This window comes from Oncorhynchus kisutch, linkage group LG22 (genome assembly GCF_002021735.2).
Source record: "Oncorhynchus kisutch isolate 150728-3 linkage group LG22, Okis_V2, whole genome shotgun sequence".
NCBI lineage: Eukaryota > Metazoa > Chordata > Actinopteri > Salmoniformes > Salmonidae > Oncorhynchus > Oncorhynchus kisutch.
In genome coordinates, this window is record NC_034195.2 from 15,377,266 (window position 1) to 15,405,058 (window position 27,793).

Consider the following 27,793-nt stretch of genomic DNA (forward strand, 5'->3'; position numbering starts at 1 on the left):
TTCATTTCAGCATTCAATAGTTCCCCAGAACAGTAACGAGTTTATTTGTAAGTAGCACAACGGGGGAAAGTGGGAGCAGGTGAGTCCGTAGCGTTCTATACTGTATCTATCGGCGAGTTTCTGTTGTGCGGTACACATGAGGTGATGAAGTTACATTTGTATGCAATTCACTACTAAATGTTTGCCATCAGATCTTACAATGGCTTTCTGCCAGAAGTCAAATAGCCTTGGATGAGTTATCTGTACATTTGCAATTTCTTCCCGGTGCTTCCTACTAGCATTTTTTTTATTCCCCCTCTGCTCCATCTACACATGCGGCTCTTCCTTCAGAAAAGCATATATCACAACTTTGTTCATTTGCACAATTTGTCTCGTTCAATTTCACTTGTAAATGTCTACGCTCACCAAAAATGACATTCGGTAGCTAATAGCTATGCTTGTATAACTTTGAGCTGGATTATCCTGTCTTTGCAATCAGTTTATGTTTTCGGTCATTAGCATTTAGCTGTGATTTTGCTATTAGTTTGTGCTAGTTTTGTTAGCATTTTGGTAACAAAATGGGATTTGCTTGCATTTTTAGCACCTCCTTGTGTGGTGTAAGGATAATACCGTAAATCCCGGGATGAGAGAACGACGGTATGACGATATGAAAGTCTGGATCCCGCCCACACCTAGGATACACTGTTTGGATGTTGCTAACCTTCCCACATACTGTAAGAGGGGTCTTTCTTGTCTTTGTCTTTCTGTCCATCTTTTCTTTCTTTCTTTCTCCTTCTCTGTCCCTCTCTCTCGGTCTCTCTGTTTTTCTATCTCTCTAAAGTTTGGTTTGTCTGAGTAAATTCAATTCAATTTCAAGGAATTAAAGTTCCTTGTTGAAAATGAGTAACACTTTTCATTCAGAATTTCATTGGACATTTCTGGAATGAAATCGAATTGAACCTTGCTCTTTGCATCCCTCTTATCAGAGATGGAAGGAAGCACAGGACCTCAGCGACATAGTATTCAGTCTACATAGAGGAAGGAGTCTGTGTCTACTCCATTGTGATGACAACTGCGTTATCCTTGATAACAAAAGACATCTGGAGTTTGTCTCCTGGTTGTCCCACATCCCAACCCATGAAACCACATAGAAAATGCTCAGACTGGAATGGGCCCAATAATGAAACATTTTTGCATCCCAAATGGCACGCTATTCCCTAAGTAATATTTGTTGCTTCAACTTACAATAGTTTGTTAGCAGGCTGCTGTCAAGTCCAATACGGGGTACACACAATGCCATCGGGGGTACGCCAAATAAAAATGTGATCCGTATAAAAACGTTTTTTTCTATCTTCCAAACAGTCCATTTATATTTTCCAACGGGGCTTTACATTTGGGGCAGTTTTTTTTCTCACCAGAGTAGCCTCATTTCACCCCCCAAAATAAAATTAAACCATCTAGTGTTCAGTGAAATGTCTATTTCACGGGAATTCCACTAACGGTCTGTATGTAACCAAACATAGCTGCTGCTCATTCCGTTTGCTCGATAATTGATAAATGGTTTAAAAAAGTAAGGTCTGCGTCCATAGAGACACATACCAGCTCTACTGGTAGTACTGCTACTACCAGCAGTAATACACCTGCACCTGTCGATGACACAAGTTGTTCTGCTTCCACGAGCACATCCAATGCTAGCATCAGTAATTCTGTATTTGTTGTTAGCCCAGCTAGCATGGACACTGACAGTTGTGATTCTGATGCAGCCGAAGAGCTACTGCCCCCTTACCTGGGAAAGCACCGAACAACAGACAGGGACGTTGGACCATCAAAGAGGCGCAAATATGATGAGAACTACATTGATTTAGGGTTCACTTATATTGGGAGTAGTGCCTTTCCTCAGCCACAGTGTGTTATATGTGCAAAAGTACTATCTCACAACTCTATGAAACCTTCACTCTTGCGCAGACATTTAGAAAGAGTTAGAGTTTTAGAGTTTTTTGAGCGAGAATTAAGACAACTTTCGAGTAGTTAGAAGTGTATAAAAGCAACCGATACCATTATTAAGAAGGACACCAGGAGAGGATATTTTTTAAGTACTGGACGGCTTTGTGACATCAAATGGACTTTGGTGGTCCATTTGCACAGCACTTACACAAATCACTGATGATTGGCTGAGAGAAATTGATGATAAAATGATTTTGGGGGCTGTCTTGTTAGACTTCAGTGTAGCTTTTGACATTATTGATTCCAGTCTGCTGCTGTGAAAACTGATGTGTTATGGCTTTACACCCCCTGCTATAATGTGGATAAAGAGTTACTTGTCTAACAGAACACAGGGTGTTCTTTAATGGAAGCCTATCATATACAATCCAGTTAGAATCAGGAATTCTTCAGGGTAGCTGTTTAGGCCTGTTGCTTTTTTTGCATTTTTTACTAATGACATGCCACTGACTTTGAGTAAAGCCAGAGTTTCTATGTATGCGGATGACTCAACACTATACACGTCAGCTACTACAGCGAATAAAATGACTGCAACACTCAACAAAGAGCTGCAGTTATTTTCAGAGTGGGTGGCAAGGAATAAGTAATATTTCAAAAAATATTTCTAAACCCTAAACCTTAACTAAATCTTGTAATAAATAATGTGGAAATTGAGCAATTTGAGATGACTAAACTGCTTGGAGTAACACTAGATTGTAAACTGCCATGGTCAAAACATATTTATGCAGTAGTAGCTAAGATGGGGAGAAGTCTGCCTTCTTAACAACACTATCAACAAGTCAGGTCCTACAGGCCCTTGTTTTGGGTGCACCTTGACTATTGATCAGTCGTGTGGTCAGGTATCACAAAAAAGGACTTAGGAAAATTGCAATTGGCTCAGAACAGGGCCACACGGCTGGCCCTTGAATGTACACAGAGAGCTAATATTAATAATATGCATGTCAATCTCTCCTGGCTGAAAGTGGAGGAGAGATTGACTTTATCACTACTTTTATTCATGCATGTTGAATCCCCCGAGCTGTCTGTCAAAACTACTGGCACACAGCTCGGACACCCATGCATACCCCACAAGACATGCCACAAGAGGTCTCGTCACAGTCCCCAAGTCCAGACCAGACTATGGGAGGCACACAGTACTACATAGAGCCGTGACTACATGGAACTCTATTCCACATCAAGCAGTAAAATTTGATTTAAAAAAACAGATTAAAAAAACACCTTAATGAACAGCGGGGACTGTGAAGCCACACAGACACATGCATACACACATGCACACACACACACACACACACACACACACACACACACACACACACACACACACACACACACACGATAACATACAAACACATGGATTTAGTACTGTAGATATGTGGTAGTGGTGGAGTAGGAGCCTGAGGGCACACAGTGTTTTGAATGTATTATAATGTCTTAACATAGGTATAAACTACCTTAATTTTGCTGGACCCCTGGAATAGTAGCTGCTGAAGCATCCACCGAGAGTATCTTTGCTGCCAAGGGAATGCCTGAAGCCCCTGAACTCTCGTGTATTTTCTGCACTATGCAATGATATGGGCAGCGACCATGTAACAATTTTACAACGTACAGAAGAAGTGCGCTGGTTATCAAAGGGCAAAATATTGATACTTTTTTTGAATTGAGAGACGAGCTTAAAGTTTTCTTTACTGACCATAATTTTCACTTGTCTGACCTCTTGCTGATGTGACATGACTGGCCTATTTGTGTATGATTTTTTTGTGTGCAAATGAACTGAAGCTTACGGACAATGTCAAATGTGATATAGCGAAGCACCTGAGTGAGTTGGGTGCGGAATTACAGAGCTTCTTTCCCGAAACAGATGACACAAACAACTGGATTCATTATCCCTTTCATGCCCTGCCTCCAGTCCACTTACCGAACAAGAGAGCTTCATCGAAATTGCAACAAGCGGTTCTGTAAAAATGTAATTTAATCAGAAGCCACTGCCAGATTTCTGGATTGGGCTGCACTCAGAGTATCCTGCCTTGGCAAATCGCGTTGTTAAGACACTGATGCCCTTTGCAACCACGTACCTACAGTTGAAGTCGGAAGTTTCCCTGCACTTAGGTTGGAATCATTAAAACTTGTTTTTCAACCACTTTTTGCAAGTCGGTTAGGACATCTACTTTGTCCATGATGCAAGTCACTTTTACAACAATTGTTTACAGACAGATTATTTCACTTATAATTCACTGTATCACAATTCCAGTGGGTCTGAAGTTTACATACACTAAGTTGACTGTGCCTTTAAACAGCTTGGAAAATTCCAGAAAATAATTTCATGGCTTTAGAAGCTTCTGCTAGGCTAATTGACATCATTTGAGTCATTTGGAGGTGCACCTGCAGATGTATTTCAAGGCCTACCTTCAAACTCCGTGCCTCTTTGCTTGACATTATGAGAAAATCAAAAGATATCAGCCAAGACCCCAGATTTATTTTTTTTGACCTCCACAAGTCTGGTTCATCCTTGGGAGAAATTTCCAAAACCACGCTCATCTGTACAAACAATAGTAAGCAAGTATATGGGACCACGCAGCCATCATACCACTCAGGAAGGAGATGCGTTCTGTCTCCTAGAGATTAACGTACTTTGGGTCGAAAAGTGCAAATCAATCCCATAACAAATGCAAAGTACCTTGTGAAGATGCTGGAGGAAACGGGTACAAAAGTATCTATATCCACAATAAAATTTGTCCAATATCGATATAACCTGAAAGACCGCTCAGTAAGGAAGAAGCCACTGCTCCAAAACCACCATAAAAAAAGCCAGACTACGTTTTGCAACTGCATATGGGGACAAAGATCGTACTTTTTGGAGAAATGTCCTCTGGTCTGATGAAACAAAAATAGAACTGTTTGGCCATAATGACCATCGTTATGTTTGGAGGGAAAAGGAGGAGGCTTGCAAGCCGAAGAACACCATCCCAACCGTGAAGCACGGGGGTGGCAGCATCATGTTGTGGGGGTGCTTTGCTGCAGGAGGGACGAGTGCACTTCACAAAATAGATGGCATCATGAGGTAGGAAAATGATGTGGAAATATTGACGCAACATCTATTGACGCAACATCTCAAGACAAGTTAAAGCTTGGTCACAAATGGGTATTCCAAATGGATAATGACCCAAGCATACTTCCAAAAGTGTGGCAAAATGACTTAAGGACAACAAGGTATTGGAGTGGCCATCACAACGCCCTGACCTCAATCCTATAGAAAATTTGTGGGCAGAACTGAAAAAGCGTGTGCGAGCAAGGAGGCCTACAAACCTGACTCCGTTACACCAGCTCTGTCAGGAAGAATGGAACAAAATTCACCCAACTTATTGTGGGAAGCTTGTGGAAAGCTACCCAAGTTAAACAATTTAAAAGCAATGCTACCAAATACTAATTGAGTGTATGTAAACTTCTGACCCACTGGGAATGTGATGAAAGAAATAATGTTAATTTCAGTCTTACCCTGGCAAATCGTATGTGACTATAATTGTTTAGTAACAGGTTATGGTGTGTTGTATGTCTGGCATTTCATCACTTTACCTAAAGCAATTATATATGACTGTATAGTGGTTTATAGGTATGCTGCAACACACCATAACAAAGATCATGACTCAGTAATAAGGATGTGCTGCTTGTTGACAAAAACTTTAGAAATGCATCACACTGATGGTCATTATAATGCTCTTTGATCCTTGAGGAAAAGTTGACCAGAAATGATGATGCACCGTGTTGCTGTACATTATAAGTTATTATGATTATACTTGGATTGCATTAGTAGTATTGTTATATGGAATTATGGCTTTATATGATTATTACTCTGTCCTAGTGCATTACTATTATTCTTAATATTTACATGTGGTTGTTTATTTACCTGCGTTGAAGTCACTCTGGATAAAAGCGTCTGCTAAATGACCAAAATGTAAATGTGAAAATGTAAGGTTGCAAAACATGCTGGGTATTATTCTAATAAGATCCTCCCCCCTAAAATTGTAATCTGAACTTGACATTTTCAGTCAACACTACTGTTATGTTGCTTCAGTTGATTTGACTTCTTGGTTGTCAATTTCTAACACGAAACCCAAACTGGCTGCGTGCGTGCGCCATCGTGCAGAGATGTATTTTGTCCCCCCACACCAAACGCAATCATGACACGCAGGTTAAAATATCAAAACAAACTCTGAACCAATTAGATTCATTTGGGGACAGGTCGAAAAGCATTAAACATGTATGGCAATTTAGCTGGCTAGCTTGCAGTTGCTAGCTAACTTGTCCTATTTAGCTAGCTTGATGTTGCAAGCTAATTTTTCCTGGGATATAAACATTGAGTTGTTATTTTACCTGAAATGCACAAGGTCCTCTTCCAGTCATCTCTCCTCCTTCCAGGGTTTTTCTTCTCTTGACTTTATATTGCGATTGGCAACTTTCATAAATTAGGTGCATTACCACCACCGACCTCATTCATCTTTCAGTCACCCATGTGGGTATAACCAATGAGGAGATGGCACGTGGGTACCTGCTTCTATAGGAAGCACAAGGAACCAGGCGGGCCGGCTGACTAATAAAGCCTCACTAATTATACCCAACTCAAAACAGGTGCACTCAATAAACACATAAGGAGGGGGAGGAAATAATCAGTGGCAGCTAGCCACCTTCGGTCGGAGTCGTGACACACTCGCGCACGTGACATGAGCTGTGTAGTCAGCCTGTAAGTTGGGTAAACACAGTTATTTGCTAACTCAATTTGATTTAATACGTCACCTCAACTTTAAAAAAATCTACAACAAATTTTGTTGATTTAGCTAGATAAAACGAGTGAATCTCTCTCTCATTTATATATATAGATGGACAGAGTATTGAATTGTAGACCTTTTGTTACGTTACAGCCTTATTCTAAAATGGAATAAGTAGTTTCCCCCCCCCTCATCAATCTACACACAATACCTCATAATCACAAAGCAAAAGCAGGTTTTTGTCCCAAAGCCACTCCTGCGTTGTCTTGGCTGTGTGCTTAGGGTCGTTGTCCTGTTGGAAGGTGAACATTTGCCTCAGTCTGAGGTCCTGAGTGCTCTGGAGTAGGTTTTCATCAAGGATCTCTCTGTGTTCTTCTCCATTCATCTTTAGTTTGATCCTGACTAGTCTCCCGGTCCCTGCTGCACCTGAGCTCAATTTCTAGTCTCATATTAAAGGGTCTGAATACTTATGAAAATAAGGTATTTCTGTTTTCAATAAAAAATTCTAAAAACCTGTTTTCACTTCGTCATTATGGGGAATTGTGTGTATTTTTTATAATTTTTATTTTTTATAATTCATTTTAGAATAAGGCTGTAACATAATATTATGTGGAAAAAGGAAAGGCGTCTGAATACTTTCAGAATTCACTGTATAGTGCACTACAGGCTCTGGTCCAAACTAGTGCACTACATAGAGAATAAAGTGCCCATTTGGAACATCCCTTTTCTCATATAGCTGGTGTCAGCAGAAAACCAGCTGAATCTGTGGAACCAGTGTGAGCTGTGAGGGAAATCTAGAAGAACTGTTGAGTACTGTTGAGATATAAACTGAGTACATTGAGTTGTGATTTTTCCAGGCATTGGCAATTTCAAGGCGCTCTTGTCGTGAGGAAAGCCAGGAAATGTGATACGGTGTGTGAAGGGCTCTCTCTGTTCGCGGTAAACGTCACACACACATACTGCACTCTACTGTACCTGTTGAGGTTTGTTTAGAGTCAGGGCTGGCAGGGTTGAAAAGAGTCCATAGGGAGGGACAGGAATGGAAAGGTGGAAGAGAAGTAGAGGGATAATGGGGAGGGGGGATAGAAGGCTGAGGCGTAAAGGTAGAAGATGGAGTAGGGTGTGTGTGTATAAAGGGAAGATTAGAGTGAGGGAGAGGTGGCATTGGAAAGGTAGAGGATGGGAGTGTGGAGGAAAGGAAGGACAGAGTGAGGGGGGAAGTGATGGAAAGGTGGAGGGGGGAGGATTGAGAGTGTAGGGGGGCTGAGGGTGAGGGAGGGATAGGTTTCCTCTTTCAAAACTGACTGAACACTCTGCTGTTTGTGCCTACAAGACAAGGCTACGTTCATACACACACTGACGGTTAGTAAGGCATTTAAATATTATGCTCACACACACAAGATAAGATGGCGCTGTATCGTATGGTCTTGCAGGCTCCGACCGTGAAAGGGGCAGGAGAGCGAGCGTACTGGTGAGACCAAGGTGAAGGGAAAACCGGCCACCACATCAGTCCATTTTACAGGCCAATGTTCAGTCACCCAATAACAAGATGGATGACATTCGGTCACGTATTTGCCCACAATTAGACATTCGTAATTGCAATGTCATCTGTTTCACTAAAACTTAGATCTCGAATGAGTCACTCCCCATGGCTTTCACTCTCAACAAATTGTTCACGCACCGCGAGGAACAAGACTTTGGCTTCAGGGAAATCCAGAGGGGATGTGTTTGTTTCTACATCAACAACAGATGGGGTGCAGACTCTAGCGTAGTGACGGTCTCATCCTACTGTTCACCCGACTTGGAATACCTGATGGTCAAATGTCGACCCTTCTATCTCCGAGAGAGTTTTCATCTGTTATAGTTACAGTTTCTTATATCCAACCTCAGGCCAACACTGCACTGGCTCTCAAGGATTTGTACGAATCTCTAAACAAGCAGGAAACTGCGCACCCAGAGGCTGCTCTGATTCTATCTAGGGATTTTAACGCTGCGTCACTGAAACACGCGATGTCAAACTTTTACCAATAAGTCTCCCTCTCCACGAGAGGCCCCAAAGTTTTAGACCACTGTTACACGGCACACTAGCAAGCTTACAAAGCCCTCCTTCGGCAAATCAGATCACGATACTGCTACTTCCTGTTTACATTCAAAAGCTCAAGCAGGATGTACCCTTGATTGAGAAAGGGTCCATTGAAGCAGAGGCTAGGTTACAAGACTGCTTTGCTTGCATGGACTGAAATAGGTTCCGGGACTCCGCCGATGACATTGACTAGTCTAAGACCTCCGTCACTGGCTTCATTAGGAAGTGCATTGACAATGTTGTCGCCACAGTGAAAGTTAGCTGCTTTCCCAACCAGAAACCCTCGATTAATATTGAGATACCTGTCACGCTAAAGGACAGGGCCGACGCACATGAGGCTATAGTAGCTAACCCTGAGTTTACAGTCGTGGCCAAATGTTTTGAGAATGACATAAATATAAATTTTCACAAAGTCTGCTGCCTCAGTTTGCATGATGGCAATTTGCATATACTCCAGAATGTTATGAAGAGTGATTAATTGCAAAGTCCCTCTTTGCCATGCAAATAAACTGAATCGCAAAAAAAAAACATTTCCACTGCATTTCAGCCCTGCCACAAAAGGACCAGCTGACATCGTGTCAGTGATTCTCTCATTAACACAGGTGTGAGTGTTGACAAGGATAAGGCTGGAGCTCACTCTGTCATGCTGATTGAGTTCGATTATTAGACTGGAAGCTTCAAAAGGAAGGTGGTGCTTGGAATCATTGTTCTTCCTCTGTCAACCATGGTTACCTGCAAGAAAACACGTGCCGTCATAATTGCTTTGCACAAAAAGGGCTTCACAGGCAAGGATATTGCTGCCAGTAAGATTGCACCTAAATCAACCATTTATTGGATCATCAAGAACTTCAAGGAGAGCGGTTCAATTGTTGTGAAGAAGGCTTCAGGGCGCCCAAGAAAGTCCAGCAAGCTCCAGGACCATCTCCTAAAGTTGATTCAGCTGCGCGATTGGGGCACCACCAGTACAGAGCTTGCTCAGGAATGGCAGCAGGCAGGTGTGAGTGCATCTGCACGCACAGTGAAGTGAAGACTTTGAGGTTGGCCTGGTGTCAAGAAGGGCATCAAAGAAGCCTCTTCTCTCCAGGAAAAACATCAGGGACAGACTAATATTCCACAAAAGGTACAGGGATTGGTCTGCTGAGGACTGGGGTAAAGTCCTTTTCTCTGATGAATCCTCTTTCCGATTGTTTGGGGCATCTGGAAAAAAGCTTGTCCGTAGAAGACAAGGTGAGCGCTACCATCAGTCCTGTGTCATGCCAACAGTAAAGCATCCTGAGACCATTCATGTGTGGGGTTGCTTCTCAGCCAAGGGAGTGGGCTCACTCACAATTTTGCCTAAGAACACAGCCATGAATAAAGAATGGTACCAACACATCCTCCGAGAGCAACTTCTCCCAACCACCCAGGAACAGTTTGGTGACGAACAATGCCTTTTCCAGCATGATCGAGCACCTTGCCATAAGGCAAAAGTGATTACTAAGTGGCTCTGGGAACAAAACATTGATATTTTGGGTCTATGGCCAGGAAACTCCCCAGACCTTAATCCCATTAAGAACTTGTGGTCAATCCTCAAGAGGCGGGTGGACAAACAAAAACCTACATATTCTGACAAACTCCAAGCATTGATTATGCAAGAATGGGCTGCCATCTGTCAGGATGTGGCCCAGAAGTTAATTGACAGCATGCCAGGGCGGATTGCAGAGGTCTTGAAAAAGAAGTGTCAACACTGCAAATATTGACTCTTTACATCAACTTCATGTAATTGTCAATAAAAGCCTTTGACACTTGTGAAATGCTTGTAATTATACTTCAGTATTCCATAGTAACATCTGACAAAAATATCTAAAGACATTAAGGCCGCAGACTTTGTGAAAATTTATATTTGTGTCATTCTAAAAACTTTTGGCCATGACTGTACAGTCGATGCCACGAGTACGTACAAGACGTTCCTCTACGAGCTCTGCAGAGCCACCAAACACGCAAAAAGACAATACAGGAATAAGGTGAAATCCTACTGCACCGACTCTGACACTTGTCGCATGTGGCAAGGACTACATTCTATAATTGATTATAAAGGAGGACCTAGCCGTGAGCTACCCAACGATTGCTCTCTACCAGATCTCGCTATCTGAGGCTGACTTTAGTAATGAATTTTTAAAGGTTAACACTCATAAGGTCGTACGGCCAAACGGTATCACAGGACATGTCCACAGGGCATGTCCTGACCAGCTAGCAGATGTCTTTTCACTGACATTTTCAACTTCTCCTTCTCCCAGTCTGTAATCCCCATGTTTCAAGCTGACTACCATCATTCCTGTTCCCAAAAACTCTAAGGCAATCTGCCACAAAGACTTCCGCCCTGTGGCACTAACGTCTATAATCATGAAGTGCTTAGAATGGCACACATCGACAACATCATTCCAGACACCCTGGACACAGACATTTGCATACCGCCACAACAGATCCACAGACAATGCGATCGCAATTGCAGGAACACTTATGTGAGAATGCTTATCGTCGCCTACAGCTCAGCGTTCAACACCATAGTGCTGTCCAAGCTCGTTACCAAGCTCGGGACCCTGGGACTGAACACCTCCCTTGAACTTCCTGACGGGCTGACCCAAGATGTTGAGGGTAGGCAACAACACCTCCGCCACACTGACCCTCAACACAGGGACCCACCCAGGGGTGTGTGCTTAGCCTCCTCCTGTGCTCCCTGTTTACCTACACACATGGCCACACACGACTCCAACTCCATCAAGTTTGCTGACAAGACGATGGTGGTTGGACTGATCACTAAAGGCAATGAGAAGGCCTACAGGGAGGAGGTCAGAGATCTGGCAGCGTGGTGTCAGGACAACAATCTCTCCCTCAACATCAGCAAGAACAAGGAGGAGCTTTTGGACTACAGGAAATAGATACAGTGAAGAGGGTCAAGAGCTTCAAGGTCCTCAGCATCCACACCAATTAGCATGGTCATCTCACACAAGCACAGTCGTAAAGAAGGCACAACAGCACTTCTTCCCCCTCAGAAGACTGAAGAGATTTGGCATGGCACCTCAGATCCTCAGGAACTTTTACAGGTGGACCATCGAAAGCATCCTGACTGATTGTATCACCACCTGGTAGGGCAACTGCTCTGCCCACAACCGCAAGGTGGTGCTGATGGCCCAGCGCATCACTGGGTGCGAGCTCTCCGCCATGAACTATTCTCTCTGCTCTAATCTGGCAGGCAGTATCTGAGCATCGGGATGTGGACCAGCACTCCGAAAGAGCGTCTTTCCCCAGGCCATAAGACTATTGAATAGCATAAAACTGTTGAATAGCTAACGATCCCTGCCCTCCCTCTCTCCCACAGACTATCAGCACTGACTACCTGCACGGACTCAGGTCTCTATCACTCAGCCACACACACCTAAACTGACACTCTTCACATTCACGCATACACACATACCCACATACTAACACACCTCAATCACTCCAGTACCACTGCATAGGGTTGCAAAGCTACCGATAATTTACCAAAGTTACCAGAATCTTCAGTAATTTGGGTAATTAACATAACATCTATGGCAATCTATTGTAACTTTGGTAATTTATACTTCAATAAATGTATTCATATACAGTATAGCGTTAATTTATTATATCTGTGTCCATATTGTCCATGATTTTCTAGTAGATAGACCATATGGTTCAAGAGAAAATAGCCTATTTAATGAAAAAAGCATCTAATCAACAATGGAATTACCTCTGCAACTCTTCCAACTATTTCGAGCTGAAATCGTCATATTAAACTCCAATGGTATTCACTAAGTTGAATGTTGATATTTAGGATAATGTTTTACAGCTTTGTCATTATTATTATTGTATATTGTTTTATCTTAATTATTTCAAATATTTAACATTTGATAAAGGCACACAGAGGGCCAAAGATTATTGCAGACACCTGTGATAACCTGAAGCACCTAAAAGGGCCACTTGATGTCGTGTGATAGATTACATAAAATCCTTGAAATATACCAAAATCCTGGAAGTTTACTGGTAAACTTCAAAAGTTTCAATTAATATAACTTCCCTTTGCAACCCTACCCCTGCACATTGTAGTAACGCACTGAACTGTATATACTATAACACCTGTAACTGCATTCTCCTTTCTTTTCTTTTTTACTTCTCTCGTAGTTGACATTTGTTTTATTTGTAATCAATATTACTTCCTTTATTGTACATTTTTGGGAAAGAGCTCGCAAGATAAGCATGTCACTGTACTGTATCCTGTGCATGTGACAATACAACTTGAAACATACACATACACACACACACACACACACACACTCTGGCCGGTAGTCGGGTGTTTAAGAAAAACACACACACTTTCACTCTCTGAGTGCACTCTTTGTGTAATGTGTCTCCTGTGCTATGGCGCTGGTTTGAGCTCTCAGCTGGCACTCTCCAGGCCTCCACACACACATGGGGTTGGCACGCCTTGCCCAGGAGACAGAGCAGACACTGGGGCATCTGTATGGAAGCAGCCAGTCCTGCTGGAGCCCTGGGCTGGACTGAACTGGATTTAGCTGACCGAGCGGGCGCACACACAAACTAAACATGGGACCTTGTGGTGTTGGAGTTTCTTTTTTCTCAACCAGTGAGAAATAAAATGAAAAATCTGGTGGATAGGGGAAATAGTTGGTTTTTATATTGTATTTAAGGGTATGCCACAATTCTAAAAAGGTTAATAACTCATGTTATATTAGCGTATACCAGTATACTAGTACAATGGCAAACATAAGTTAAAGCATCCTAAGGTTACTACAAGCTTCCCTCAGTTGATCGATGTGTGTGCGAGCATGTGGCCACCTTTTTGGTAACACGATAAAGCAAAAAAGAAAATTGTGTCTTTCATTTTTGTGAAAGCAAGGAAGAGTCCCTTTGCTAGTAGTAGCTAGCTGGCATCCTGGCTAAAAATCTAGCACGATAACTAGCCTTTTTAGCTTCCCCATGTGAAATATCAGATTTATACGGCCAGTGTAACCTAAAACATTATCCCAGTTTGATATGTTGCTTGTGTATTCATTCCCATATCAGCTAAAAATAGAATGTCATCTTGTTTTGGTCATGGAGAAAAAAAACACATGGCTAGCTAGCTGGCTACAGCAGGTTCTACCATTTCACAATAGCCTGTAATCACTAGTTATTACTTCTAAACAAAATACATTTTTGGGTGGATTCTGCAACACTTCTTGTGTCTGCCTAGATCTTGTAGTAAATTTAACATGACAGAAGCAGAGGGTGAGACAGGGACAGAGAGAGACACAGAGAGGTAAAGTGAATAACATAATGAGGTAGGTTGGGGTAGTAGCAAATAATCCCACTAAATCTTCTAGAATGTTCTTTTAAACCACTGAGTAAACAAACAGAAGTAATTGTTGTAGCCAGAATCCCAGCTGTAAACCAGCGGCAACCCAAAGGGATTTAGCTGCGGCCCACCACTGGTTCTCCAATCCACCATTTGGTAAACACTGGTGTTAGAGTAAGAGAATGACTTTGTTAGTGGAACATGGCGTGCTTGAAACAGGCTAACGATAAAGGGATATTCAGATAAGAAGAGACAATGGGGATATATTTTCATACTACAGAAATTACCATAAACCTCAATATAATCTGGCAGAGTGATTTAATTACAAACTTTTATTCAACAATGTACAATATAAAGAGGCAACTTTTTATTGTTTTACTTATTTTTTAACATAGTTTACTAAACTTTAGTCAGATTAAAACCTGCTTATAGTGCACATTATTGAAGAGAAGTTTCAAATGATCACACTGCCAGGTTATAATAACGTTTATGATATTTTTGGGACATTGCACAATGCTTTTGCACTACATGTAAAGCATAGGATCACAGAGATTTAGGCTATACGTGTCTTTAATTGAAAATTCACATCAACAAATACCTTATGTTATTATTTTCTTACCATCATATCTAGTATAGCCACAACATTGTGAACTAGTATCCTTGTTGCAGTACAACATGAGATTCTAAAACCCTATGCTCCTTTACCCTACTGTTACTGGGTAGGTTGGGTTGTTGACATGTTTTGAACAGAAACAGCCTCATTGGCTCACACGTTCTGAGGCAGGAATCCATCCAATATTACATGGAATCCAATAATGCTGTATTTCATATCCTCAAGACCTGTGGAGCTAAGCCCTGAAGCCCCAGGGGGTATATCAGGGCTGGGAAGCCAGGGAGAGGCTCTCCGTCCTGGGGTAGAATTCCTCTGAGCCCCCATGGAGCGGGCCGGTTGGTGGGAACACAATTGAGCCCTTCAGCTACAAGTAGGCTCTGGCTTTTTTTGTAGGACTTGACTCCCTATGGTACCCCTTCACCAGCGCCCTCTCTCCTCCTACCCCCAGTCCTGGCCTCCAGCCATCCTCCCACTCAACGGTGATCAGGTTAGAGATTAACCTATAAGGGTAATTATGTTAAATGTGTGCTATATGATCCAAAACATGACCCTGCCTCCTGCCTCTCACCCCCCCATGCCTCTCTCCCCTTCCACTTCCCCCTCACGGTGCCTGGCCTTCTGAGGGGTGAGTTTTACCAGTCTCCTCTTCTCATAGATGGCCCCCTCCATGGTCACGCACCAGGATGTTTTCTCGTTCCACTACTCTGGGTACTACGAGGGGGGGGGGGTTATCTGGTGTGCGCGTGCGTCTGTGTGTGTGCACATGTGTGGGTTTTAATGTTTGTGTTTTTGTGTATGTATGCCTGTCAGTGAATGCTCATCAGAGGAGGAAGGGGATGACTATCCTCCTCAGTGAATACAAGTTTTCCTTTTTAGATAAAACTATACTAAATATATTAATGTCACCAAATAATTGATTAAAACACACTGTTTTGCAATGAAGGTCTACATTGGCCTCAACAGCACTCACTGGGGTAGAACTATGGTGTTAGCCGGAGGACATATTAACCTATCAGAGCTTTTGCAGAATGAACTGACATGTTGTTGACCCAATCAAGTATCAGCTACAGCTATCAGCTATAGCTAGCTAGCACTGCAGTGCATAACATGTGGTGATTAGGTGACTCAAAGACAGAGAAAGACAATAGTTGAACAGTAAAAAAAAAATGTTTTATTCAAAACTGAAGGAGAAGAGAGAGACAGAGCTAGCTTTATTTTGTGTTATTTTTTTACTTCACTTACCTAGCTAGCTGATGCAGCTAACAAAATTAGCCTACTCAAACACCTGGCTCAAACAGAGAGGGATGCTATGTTAGCTGGCTATGGCTATCCAACACTGGAACTCTTTCAAGGTAAACTTTTGTTTTTTCAATGTATTGCCACCAGGGCCCGCAGATGTAACTGCTAAACTGCTTGCTGTACACTGTACTGCGTGATTGTAGCGGGTTTATTAACATGTTAGTTCTAGTAGCTAGCTATGTTGACTATGACGTTGGGTGGCAACGATGTAGGCTGTGTGTAGTGGTTAGAGTTTATGGTATGAAGGTTTTCGCCTGGTCAGAGACAGCTGTTGTATGGTGCACTGAAGTCCACAAGTGAAGGAAAGATGTGAGAGGGGAACACATAGATTCGAATTATACAACTGCATCTAACTTAGATCAGCTAGATGCAGGCAAGAGTGTACAAGACGTTATTGAATGGGTCACTGTGTGGATTACAATTATTATTATTTTTATCTCGACCTGTTGTAGCAACCTCATGATTGGTATAGGGGAAATTGTTGTATCATGTAGTAGCCTAAACCTATCAATGTTACATTGAACTGGGTGAATGGAAAGTTAATTATAGCTCATCTTTAACGGCACCGACCGCCACTGATACCTGTGTATCCCTGTGTATGTGTCTGTGTGTCTGTGAGTTTCATAGTGTACACACATAGGGAAAAGACATCAGCTACTGAATGAACCGTCTCCATGTGGTTTAGGCCTACTCTGCTCCGAACATGGTGATGGTGTTTGAGTCGTGCTTGGCTACGCAGTTGTGAGTGGAAAGGGAGTACAGGATGAGACTAAGCACACACACCTGAGGGTCCCAGTGTTGAGGATCAGTGTGGCAGATGTGTTGTTGCTTACCCTTACCACCTGGGGGCAGCCTGTCAGGAAGTCCAGGATCCAGTTGCAGAGGGAGATCTTTAGTCCCAGGGTCCATAGCTTTGTGATGAGCTTTTTGGGCACTTTGGTGTTGAACACTAAGCTGTAGTCAATCAACAGCATTCTCACATGTTGCTTTTGTCCAGGTGGGAAAGGGCAATGTGGAGTGCGATTGAGATTGCGTCATCTGTGGATCTGTTGAGGCGGTATATGAATTGGAGTGGGTCTAGGGTTTCCGGGATGATGGTGTTGATGTGAGTCATGACCAGCCTTTCAAAGATCTTCATGGCTACCAATGTCAGTGCTATCGGACGGCAGTCATTTAGGCAGGTTACCTTCACTTTCTTGGGCACAGGGACTATGGTGGTCTGCTTGAAACGTTGGTATTACAGACTCGGACAGGGAGAGATGGAATATGTCAGTGAAGACACTTGCCAGTTGATCCGTGCATGCTCTTAGTACACGTCCTGGTAATCCGTCTGGCCCGCGGTCTTGTGAATGTTGACCTGTTTACATATCTTGCTCACATCGGCTATGGAGAGTGTGGTCACATAGTCGCCCGGAACAGCTGGTGCTCTTATGTATGCTTCAGTGTTGCCTCGAAGTGGAGCATAAAAGGCTCGTCTGGTAGGCTTGCGTCACTGGGCAGCTCGCAGCTGGGTTTCTCTTTGTAGTCCGTATTAGTTTGCAAACCATGCCTTTTCTGACGAACATCAGAGCTGGTGTAGTAGGATTCAATCTTTGTCCTGTATTGATGCTTTGCCTGTTTTATGGTTTGTCTGAGGGCATAGCGGGATTTCTTATAAGTGTCCGGATTAGTGTCCCACTGCTTGAAAGCGGCAGCTCTAGCCTTTAGCTCGGTGCAGATGTTGCCTGTAATGGCTTCTGGTTAGGATATGTACGTACGGTCACTGTGGGGATGACGTTGTCGATACACTTATACACTCAGCCAGTGACTGAGGTGGTATACTCCTCAATGCCATTGGATGAATCTCGGAACATATTCCAGTCTAGCAAAACAGACCTCTGGTTGAGATATGTACGCACGGTCACTGTGGGGACGCCGTCGATGCACTTGTTTTTATTTTATTTCACCTTTATTTAACCAGGTAGGCCAGTTGAGAACAAGTTTTCATTTACAACTGCGACATGGCCAAGATAAAGCAAAGCAGTGCGACACAAACAACAACACAGATTTACACATAAACAAACGTACATAGGCATTGAGTGATGATGAGAGAGGTTTTGTCTTTAGAGGCACCAGTTAATTAAGCCAGGTGAGAGGGGCTGCTAAACCATTTACTTGTGGAATGTTACCGAATAACAATGCTGCGGGTAAATGGTTCAGCAGTCTTTCCAGTAAATTGGATTGGGCTATCAGCAGGACAATAGACTCGAGTTTAGGGACTTTAAAATTTGCGAGGCATTTCACTTCCCTCATCCCTTTGCATAGCCCACCATACAGTCAAGCATTTTAGATATAAAACTAAATAACAAAGGGATAATTAAACATTGAGTAAATCACAACATGTCGGCTAAAGCGATTGAATTCACTAATGCATTTAACGCATCTTAACTTCTTCTTGAACTCCACTGTTGGTTAAGGGCTTGTAAGTAAGCATTTCATGGTAAGGTCAACACCTGTTGTATTCGGCTCATATGACAACGAAAATGCATATTCTGCTCATTCTACATTAGCCTATGTAGGCCTCAGGGTTTTCTTTAGGAAAATATGGCACTGTACAACGTGCCTGGTCGGGAGTAGGCCGAAAACTACCAAGCGACTGCGAGTGAAGAGCAAAATAATCATAACATTTCCACAGCCTAATTGTAGGCTAGCCAGTATCCAAACAGAGATTCAGCGAAAATAAAAAATCTGATTGATTTATCAAGACCAGTCCCCAAGCTTGTCTCAAAGCAGCACAAAACGGTGCTGAAATAGTTGACCAGATGTGGGTAGGCTATTGCTAAAAATCCTATTATAACAATTGGATGACTTTGGGTGTTTCAGTAAGAAATAATTGATTTACTTAAATTGCATTAGCCTACTTTATTCCAATATTTCTATCATTCAGGCACATGTATTTCCATAGTAATTTGTTACAGATCCAGATGTGGTTAAAGACATGGATGGCTTGTATGTTGTGTGATGACATCTACAAATGAATGAATTATTGATTGATATACTGTATATTGAAGTAGGCCTTCATGCCAATAAGTAAGCAACACTAAAACAGCTACAGTAAATAGGACCCTTAGGCCAACAGCTCCATGTCATTTCAATAACCTCATTTCAATAAGAACCTTGAACCCACATGTCCCTGAATTTACTGAAATATGTGTATTTTAGCAGTAGGCCTACATTAAGATAAATATCATAAAAGACAAAAACTTACTGAGCATTTCATCCTCAAAGCGCCATGAAGGTCTGCTGCGCAGTATGCTCAACGAGTAGCCTACCTATAGCTGCCAGTCTAATAAATCTATTTAATATACACAATCACGAAGAAATACATTCATATGTTATTTAGGAAGGTCATTTATATCTCTGTGCTATAGTAGCTGAGGCTATGGTTGCTTCATGTCAATGAAATTAATTAACTTGTTTTGCTCTTTCAGATAGGTTACAGCAACCAAAATGTCTGTCCTGCATGGACCTCTGTAGGATTATTTTGGAGAGTAAGCAAGTGCCAACAAGCTTCATAAAGACACCCTCAAAGATGCCTTCTGGTGGTTTCAATGAGCATGAATGGCAACAATGGCTGACAGTAAAATGCTATGACATCATGCACTGTAACATGCACACCTGTAACCCACCTAAATCCATATGAATAAAGTTTAAAAAACAATGTCTCTCTAGCCAACACTCTCAAGAAGGAATAGAATCAAAGAATCAAAGGAATAGTGGGAAGTTGGAACCCACCATTGAGAGCTGACTCCACACCTACCATTTGTTGGTTGAATTATCTCAATAACCATGAAGCAGCCCAGTGGCTACATTGACCCTGACCCTGGTGATTGGTGTAGCCTCACAGCACGTAGTACTCCCATTCCCTGGCTATCACACTATCACGCTGACCCAAACTGAGCTGGCTCGGATATTTTCTTTTCACTTTGTCCTATTCAGCACAGTTCCAGCAACTATATGATGGATGTGTGTACAGGCCAACTCCGTACAGCTTAGTTTGGCACCACTCAGTTCAGCTCAGTAGTGTGAAAAGCCCTCCAGTCATTGTCTGACTAGTCCATTAAGTGCAAACGTCATTAGTGATTAATGATTGTTTAGACTGGGTTGGTCTGGCTGTGCTTACTGGTAATGGCACTACTAATCGGTTAAGAAAAGAAAATAATGTAATGGGTTAAGGAAAGAAAGGGGGAAATCCTTTGCTGGGTGATGTAGCCTAGGGGGCCAATGCTGAGTATTGCTGTAGTGGTAAATGGTTCACCCAACACTGTGTGGTGTGTTTGTTTGTTTTATGAACATGTGTGCGTGGACCTTTAGCTGTGTGTGTGTGTGGTATTTATGTATCTACTGCTCACACACATCAACCTATATGTACAGTTGAAGTCTGAAGTTTACATACACTTAGGTTGGAGTCATTAAAACTCATTTTTCAACCACTCCACAAGTTTCTTGGTAACAAACTATAGTTTTGGCAAGTTGGTTAGGACATATACTTTGTGCATGACACAAGTAATTTTTCCAACAATTGTTTACAGACAATTCACTGTTTCACAATTCCAGTGGGTCAGAAGTTTACATACACTAAGTAGACTGTGCCTTTAAACAGCTTGGAAAATTCCAGAAAATTATGTCATGGCTTTATAAGCTTTAGATAGTCTAATTGACATAATTTGAGTCAATTGGAGGTGTACCTTAGGATGTATTTCAAGGCCTACCTTCAAACTCAGTGCCTCTTTGCTTGACATTTTTTTTTATTTTAATTTTACCTTTATTTAACTAGGCAAGTCAGTTAAGAACAAATTCTTATTTTCAATGACGGCCTAGGAACAGTGGGTTAACTGCCTGTTCAGGGGCAGAACGACAGATTTGTACCTTGTCAGCTCGGGGGTTTGAACTTGCAACCTTCCGGTTACTAGTCCAACGCTCTAACCACTAGGCTACGCTGACATCTACGCTGACATCTACGCTGACATCTACGCTGACATCATGGGAAAATCAAAAGAAATAAGCCAAAAAATTGTAAACCTCCACAAGTCTGGTTCATCCTTGGGAGCAATTTCCAAACGGCTGAAGGTACCACGTTCATCTGTACAAACAATAGTACGCAAGTATAAACACCATTTGACCACGCAGCCGTCATACCGCTCAGGAAGGAGACACGTTCTGGCTCCTAGAGATCAATGTACTTTGGTGTGAAAAGTGCAAATCAATCCCAGAACAACAGCAAAGGACCTTGTGAAGATGCTAGAGGAAACAGGTACAAAAGTTTGTATATCCACAGTAAAATGAGTCTTATAGCGACATAACCTGAAACGCCGCTCAGCAAGGAAGAAGTCACTGCTCCAAAACCACCATAAAAAAGCCAGACTACGGTTTGCAACTGCACATGGGGACAAAGATCATACTTTTTGCAGAAATGTCCTCTGGTCTGATGAAACAAAAATAGAACTGTTTGGGCATAAGGACCATCGTTATATTTGGAGGAAAAAGGGGGATGCATTGATATATTGAAGCAACATCTCAAGACAACAGTCAGGAATTTGAAGCTTGGTCGCAAATAGGTCTTCCAAATGGACAATGACACCAAGCATACTTCCAAAGTTGTGGCAAAATGGCTTAAGGACAACAAGGTCAAGGTATTGGAGTAGCCATCACAAAGCCCTGACCTCAATCCTGTAGAAAATGTGTGGCCTGAACTGAAAAAGCGTGTGCAAGCAAGGAGGCCTACAAACCTGACACAGTTACACCAGCTCTGTTAGGAGGAATGGTCCAAAATTCACCCAACTTATTGTGGGAAGCTTGTGGAAGGCTTCCCAAAACGTTTCACCTAAAGTTAAACAATTTTAAGGAAATGCTACCAAATACTAATTGAGTGTATGTAAACTTTTGACCCACTGGGAATGTGATTAAATAAAACAAAAGATGAAATGAATCATTATCTCTACTATTATTCTGACATTTCACATTCTTAAAATATTGTGGTGATCCTAACTGACCAAAGACGGGGAATTTTTTCTTGGATTAAACTGAGTTTAAATATATGTGGCTAAGGTGTATGTAAACTTACACACCAGTACATACAGTTGAAGTTGTATCTCACCTAGGGCTGTGGCGGTCACGAAATTCCATCAGCTGGTGATTGTCAGGCAAATAACTGTCGGTCGCATGGTAATTAACCGTTAATTAACATGAACACATTTGGTATCTCCTGGCTTCCATTGCATAGCCTATAAGCCACTGATGCAGACCTTTGGAACATATACATTTTAAAAAGTCTAATAAATCCATGTATAGCCTACACCTTCACAATAAATTGATTATTTATTTTAGACGGGTCTAAAGAAGCATGATATGAAGAAAATGTAGTCTATTTCAGAAGAACAGAATAGCAGACTTAGATTTGTCTTTATGTTAGGTCCTGATGTGGTTATGCCAAATGGCTGTGTGCTACACTATTTCATTTAGCAGACAAGATGTGCATTAGAATTCCATGGCATTATTGTAAATTATTTTATAGTATGAAGAATACAATTGAACAAAGCTGAATAAAATCTAAATATTTTCTCCAAACAATTTAAGTAAGTGGGCATATGCGGCTATTCTGTGTTGAGCAGTTAACATAGAAATAGGTACTCCTATATGCTTAATTTATTAATGTAACTGTAGTTGTTCTACAAACATTGGGCTATATGTTTTTATTTTTAATACATTGTCAGGCTGCATGATGCGACTCTAATGATGATTTGAAAAAAGTAGCTTGAAAGGCATGAGCTCTGCATTGTTTTTTTGTGCAGGCGGTGCACTTTTGATCAGTCTCTCATTCACTATTTGACTAGCACTTGATGGTTCCAAACTTCTTCCATTTACGATGATAGAGGCCACTGTGTTCTTGGGGACCTTCAATGCTGCAGAAATATTTTGATACCCTTCCCGAGATCTGTCCCTCGACACAATCCTTTCTCGGAGCTCTACGGACAATCCCTTTGACCTCATGGCTTGGTTTGTGGGAACCTATATAGACAGCTGTGTGCCTTTCCAATCATGTCAAATCAATTGAATCTACCACAGGTGGACTCCAATCAAGTTGTAGAAACATCTCAAGGGTGATCAATGGAAACGGGATACATTTGAGCTCAATTTCGAGTCTCATAGCAAAGGGTCTGAGTACTTACAGTGGGGGGAAAAGTATTTAGTCAGCCACCAATTGTGCAAGTTCTCCCACTTAAAAGGATGAGAGAGGTCTGTAATTTTCATAATAGGTACACTTCAACTATGACAGACACCGGGCGGTGTGTTTGGGATCATTGTCATGCTGAAAGACCCAGCCACGTTTCATCTTCAATGCCCTTTCTGATGGAAGGAGGTTTTCACTCAAAATCGTCGTTGTCCCTTTGCTGAAAAATAGCCCCAAAGCATGACGTTTCCACCCCCATGATCAATTTGACCCCACGGGTGAGATCTTGCGTGGAGCCCCAGATCGAGGGAGATTATCAGTGGTCTTGTATGTCTTCCATTTCCTAATAATTGCTCCCACAGTTGATTTCTTCAAACCAAGCTGCTTACCTATTGCAGATTCAGTCTTCCCAGCCTGGTGCAGGTCTACAATTTTGTTTCTGGTGTCCTTTGACAGCTCTTTGGTTTTGGCCATAGTGGAGTTTGGAGTGTGACTGTTTGAGGTTGTGGACAGCTGTCTTTTATACTGATAACAAGTTCAAACAGGTGCCATTAATACAGGTAACAAGTGGAGGACAGAGGAGCCTCTTAAAGAAGAAGTTACAGGTCTGTGAGAGCCAGAAATCTTGCTTGTTTGTAGGTGACTAAATACTTATTTTCCACCATAATTTGCAAATAAATTCATTAAAAATCCTACAATGTGATTTGCTGGATTTTTTTTCTCTCATTTTGTCTGTCATAGTTGAAGTGTACCTATGATGGAAATTACAGGCCTCGCATCTTTTTAAGTGGGAGAACTTGCACAATTGGTGGCTGACTAAATACTTTTTTGCCCCACTGTTTGTAAATAAGGTATTTCTACTTTTTCCTTTTAGTACGTTTACAAAAATGTATGAAACTGTTTTTTCTTTCTCATTATGTGGTATTGTGTGTGTGTGTAGATGAGGAAAAAACATAAGTTAATACATTTTAGACTAAGGAAGTAATAAAAGAAGATGTGGGAAAAGTCAAGGGATCTGAATACTTTCCAAATCCACTGTATAATTTCACTGATTGGCTAATATTGTCACCCATCACACTATTCTTGATTTAATATTGTCTCTACATACACTAAATAATACATGTGAGAAATTTGTTTTGATTTACAATGGACCGTTATTATGCACCTGTCTCGAGACAGGGGCAGTGGGAAAATGCAGGATGCTTTTCCTGTTGTTCATTTTTTTTATTTTTTTTTATTTAACCTTTATTTAACTAGGCAATTCAGTTAAGAACAAATTCTTATTTTACAATGATGGCCTACCCAATTGTGCGCCGCCCTATGGGACTCCTGATCACGGCCGGGTGTGATACAGTCCAGAATCAAACCAAGGTCTGTTGTGATGCCTCTTGCACTCAGATGCAGTGCCATAGACTGCTGCGCCACACTTTTCATGCCAGACAGTTATGCATACTTCTGTTGTAAAGATAAACAATGTGCTTAATATTAGGAAAGTTGAGAAATAAATATAGTAGGACTAGTCTATAGAAAGCTGATGAGATCCTCCTCTTTTTAGTAGAGGCCGTTGCTTTGTTTCCTCGCGCAATTGCATAACCTATAGAAATGTTGCGCAACATGAGCTTATGGGCTCTCATGAAGTGTTCGATTAGATTTTCGATTACATTTGCATTGATGTCATAGTAATTAGAGGCACAATAGATAGATGCTGAATACCAGGCAGTTAGTTTGGTAGGCTGCTAATGACCATCAGCAGCATCAGAGCTTGTAGAAGCCTAATTACCTTGACTAAACTTTCACATGGAATTTGACTGCCTTCATGTCTTGTGTCCGCCGGTGTGGCAGTAATACGGTCACCGCAACAGCCCTAATTTCACCTTCACCCTCACCATCTCCCTGTGTCTCTCTCCTAGGTGACCTGGTGTCCAGAGCCATGCACCACATGCAGCGTTTGAGCTCCGTACGCCCGGGGCTCAGCCCGGCCCGCCACACCCGGCCCCAACAGATTGTCTCCTGGTTGCCCGACGCCCTCCACACCCTCTACTACTTCCTCCGCTGCCCACAGATGGAGTCCATGGAGAACCCCAACCTAGACCCACCCAGGATGGCCCTCAGCAAGGAGAGGTAGGGGTTATATGGATGTTTATACACACACACACACGCTCACACAGAGACACACAGTTCATACACACACTCTCTCTTTCTCTCTCTGTGCACTTCACAAAATAGATGGCATCATGAGGGAGGATAATTATGTGGATATATTGAAGCAACATCTCAAGGAAGTTGAAGCTTGGTCGCAAATGGGTCTTCCAAATGGACAATGACCCCAAGCATACTTCCAATGTTGTGGAAAATGGCTTAAGGACAACAAGGTCAAGGTATTGGAGTGGCCATCACAAAGCCCTGACCTCAACCCTATAGACAATTTGTGGGCAGAACTGAACAAGTGTGTGCGATTAAGGAGGCCTACAAACCTGACTCAGTAACACCAGCTCTGTTAGGAGGAATGGGCCAAAATTGTGGGAAGCTTGTGGAAGGCTACCCAAAACATTCAACACAAGTTAAACAATTTAAAGGCAACGCTGCCAAATACTAATTGAGTGTTTTGTAAACTTCTGACCCACTGGGAATGTGATAAAAGAAATAAAAGCTGAAATAAATCATTCTCTCTGCTATACATTCTTAAAATGAAGTAGTGATCCTACCTGACCTAAGACAGGGATTTTTTACTAGGATTCAATGTTAGGAATTGTGAAAAGCTGATTTTAATTGTAGTTGGCTAAGGTGTATGTAAACTTCTGACTTCAACTGTAGATACAGAAAAACAAAAATAAACATGTGTCTGTGACTGACACTGTTTAATTAAGAACTGAGAATAGGCGAAGTTAGCTAACCACAGTTCTTTCTTACACAGCTCACATTCACCAAGTACATCACTTTATTAAAGAGCTCTTATCAACTTGTCACAAACTTCCTGTGAACCCCTCCTCTTCCCACCAACCATTCACAACGGAGTCTACAAGGTTCTTATTCAGGTGCTAATGCTCGGTAGGGGGGACAGGTAGTCGTTACAGGTGTAAATGTTAGTCTTGGAGAACTGTGGACTATTTGAAAGATGTGAATAAGAGAAAGGGTTAGTGTATTTAAGAGGTGCTAATGGGTTTTAACCCTGTCAGTGGCTCTTTTCATCTCTTATGGCTGGCTTCTCTGCTTTGAGGTTGGGGTCAAGGTAATTGTATGTTTTTAGACATAGTTATCTCATTGGTAGTGTCTGATTAGTTTATTGGTAGTGTCTGAAGAGTTGTAGGCCTATAGCGGATTTGTGAGAGATTAGAGGTTCCATGACCATGTTAATGAACTGAATGGTGTGTACTCATTGGACATTTCTCATCTGGTTTTGCCTCAGGACTCAAATTAAACCTGGTTGTCTCAGTCACGACCCAATATCACACTGCGGAAGAAAACCTGCCAAAATGCAGCCTGGGAAACTATTTTTAATGCTATATTGATTGTAAATGTAGGAAGTATATGACAAGAGAACACCATTTTATGAAGATTGTTAGTTAGCTCACTGATAATAGTCTGTGTTGATAATACTGTGATTGAAGAAAGATAGTTTTCAGAGATTAAATAAGTAAATGTAGGCATTTTCTACACACTTTCTACCTTGTTTTAGTCATTTAGGTTCAGACTAAATAAATACAAATAAGAGAATCACTGCTCAAATAGCCCCTGTAGAGCAGGGGTTCTCTCTGGAAGTTACTGCTTGTGTTGTACGTATGCCAGTGACAACAGGGCGTGGACTAGGGCTGACTCACTACTGATTCCACTATTTCCTGTCCTCCAGTAAGATGTGATAAAAAGCTGTATAAATATCAGCTTACGTAGCTCGTGGTCATTATGAAACTACACGTCGGTTCCCTTAGGTTGGTTCTCCAGGGTTCATGGATATGTTACGGAAATAATTGGTGAAATTAAAAAGACAATGTTTTGAACCTGCTACATTTTAGGGAGGTGTGTGTGTTCACATGCACGTCTTCATACAATACCAGTCAAAAGTTTGGAAAGACCTACTCATTCAAGGGTAATTCTTTATTTTACTATTTTCTACATTGTAGAATAACAGTGAAGATGTCAAGACTATAAAATAACACATATGGAATCATGTAGTAACCAAAAAAGTGTTAAACAATTCAAAATATTTGAGATTCTTCAAAGTGGCCACCCTTTCTTTGTCTTGATGACAGCTTTACACACTTGGCATTCTATGAACCAGCTTCATGAGGTAGTCACTTGGAATGCATTTCAATTAACAGGTGTGCCTTGTTAAAAGTTCTTTTGTGGAATTTCTTTCCTTAATGCGTTTGAGACAATTAGTTGTGTTGTGACATGGTAGGGGTGGTATACAGAAGATGGCCCTGTTTGGTAATAGACCGAGTCTGTAGTATGGCAAGAACAACTCAAATGAGCAAAAATAAATGACAGTCCGTCATTA

General features: G+C 41.8%; 1 protein-coding gene across 1 annotated transcript in view; it reads left to right on the forward strand.

Annotated features, from left to right (window-relative positions):
- abtb2b (ankyrin repeat and BTB (POZ) domain containing 2b) overlaps positions 1 to 27,793 on the forward strand; it is a 146,355-nt gene that overhangs the window by 78,501 nt on the left and 40,061 nt on the right. The window contains exon 3 of the mRNA XM_020455657.2: positions 25,209 to 25,419. Within this exon, the coding sequence (XP_020311246.1) occupies positions 25,209 to 25,419 (211 nt within the window). The remainder of the gene's footprint in view (positions 1 to 25,208; positions 25,420 to 27,793) is intronic.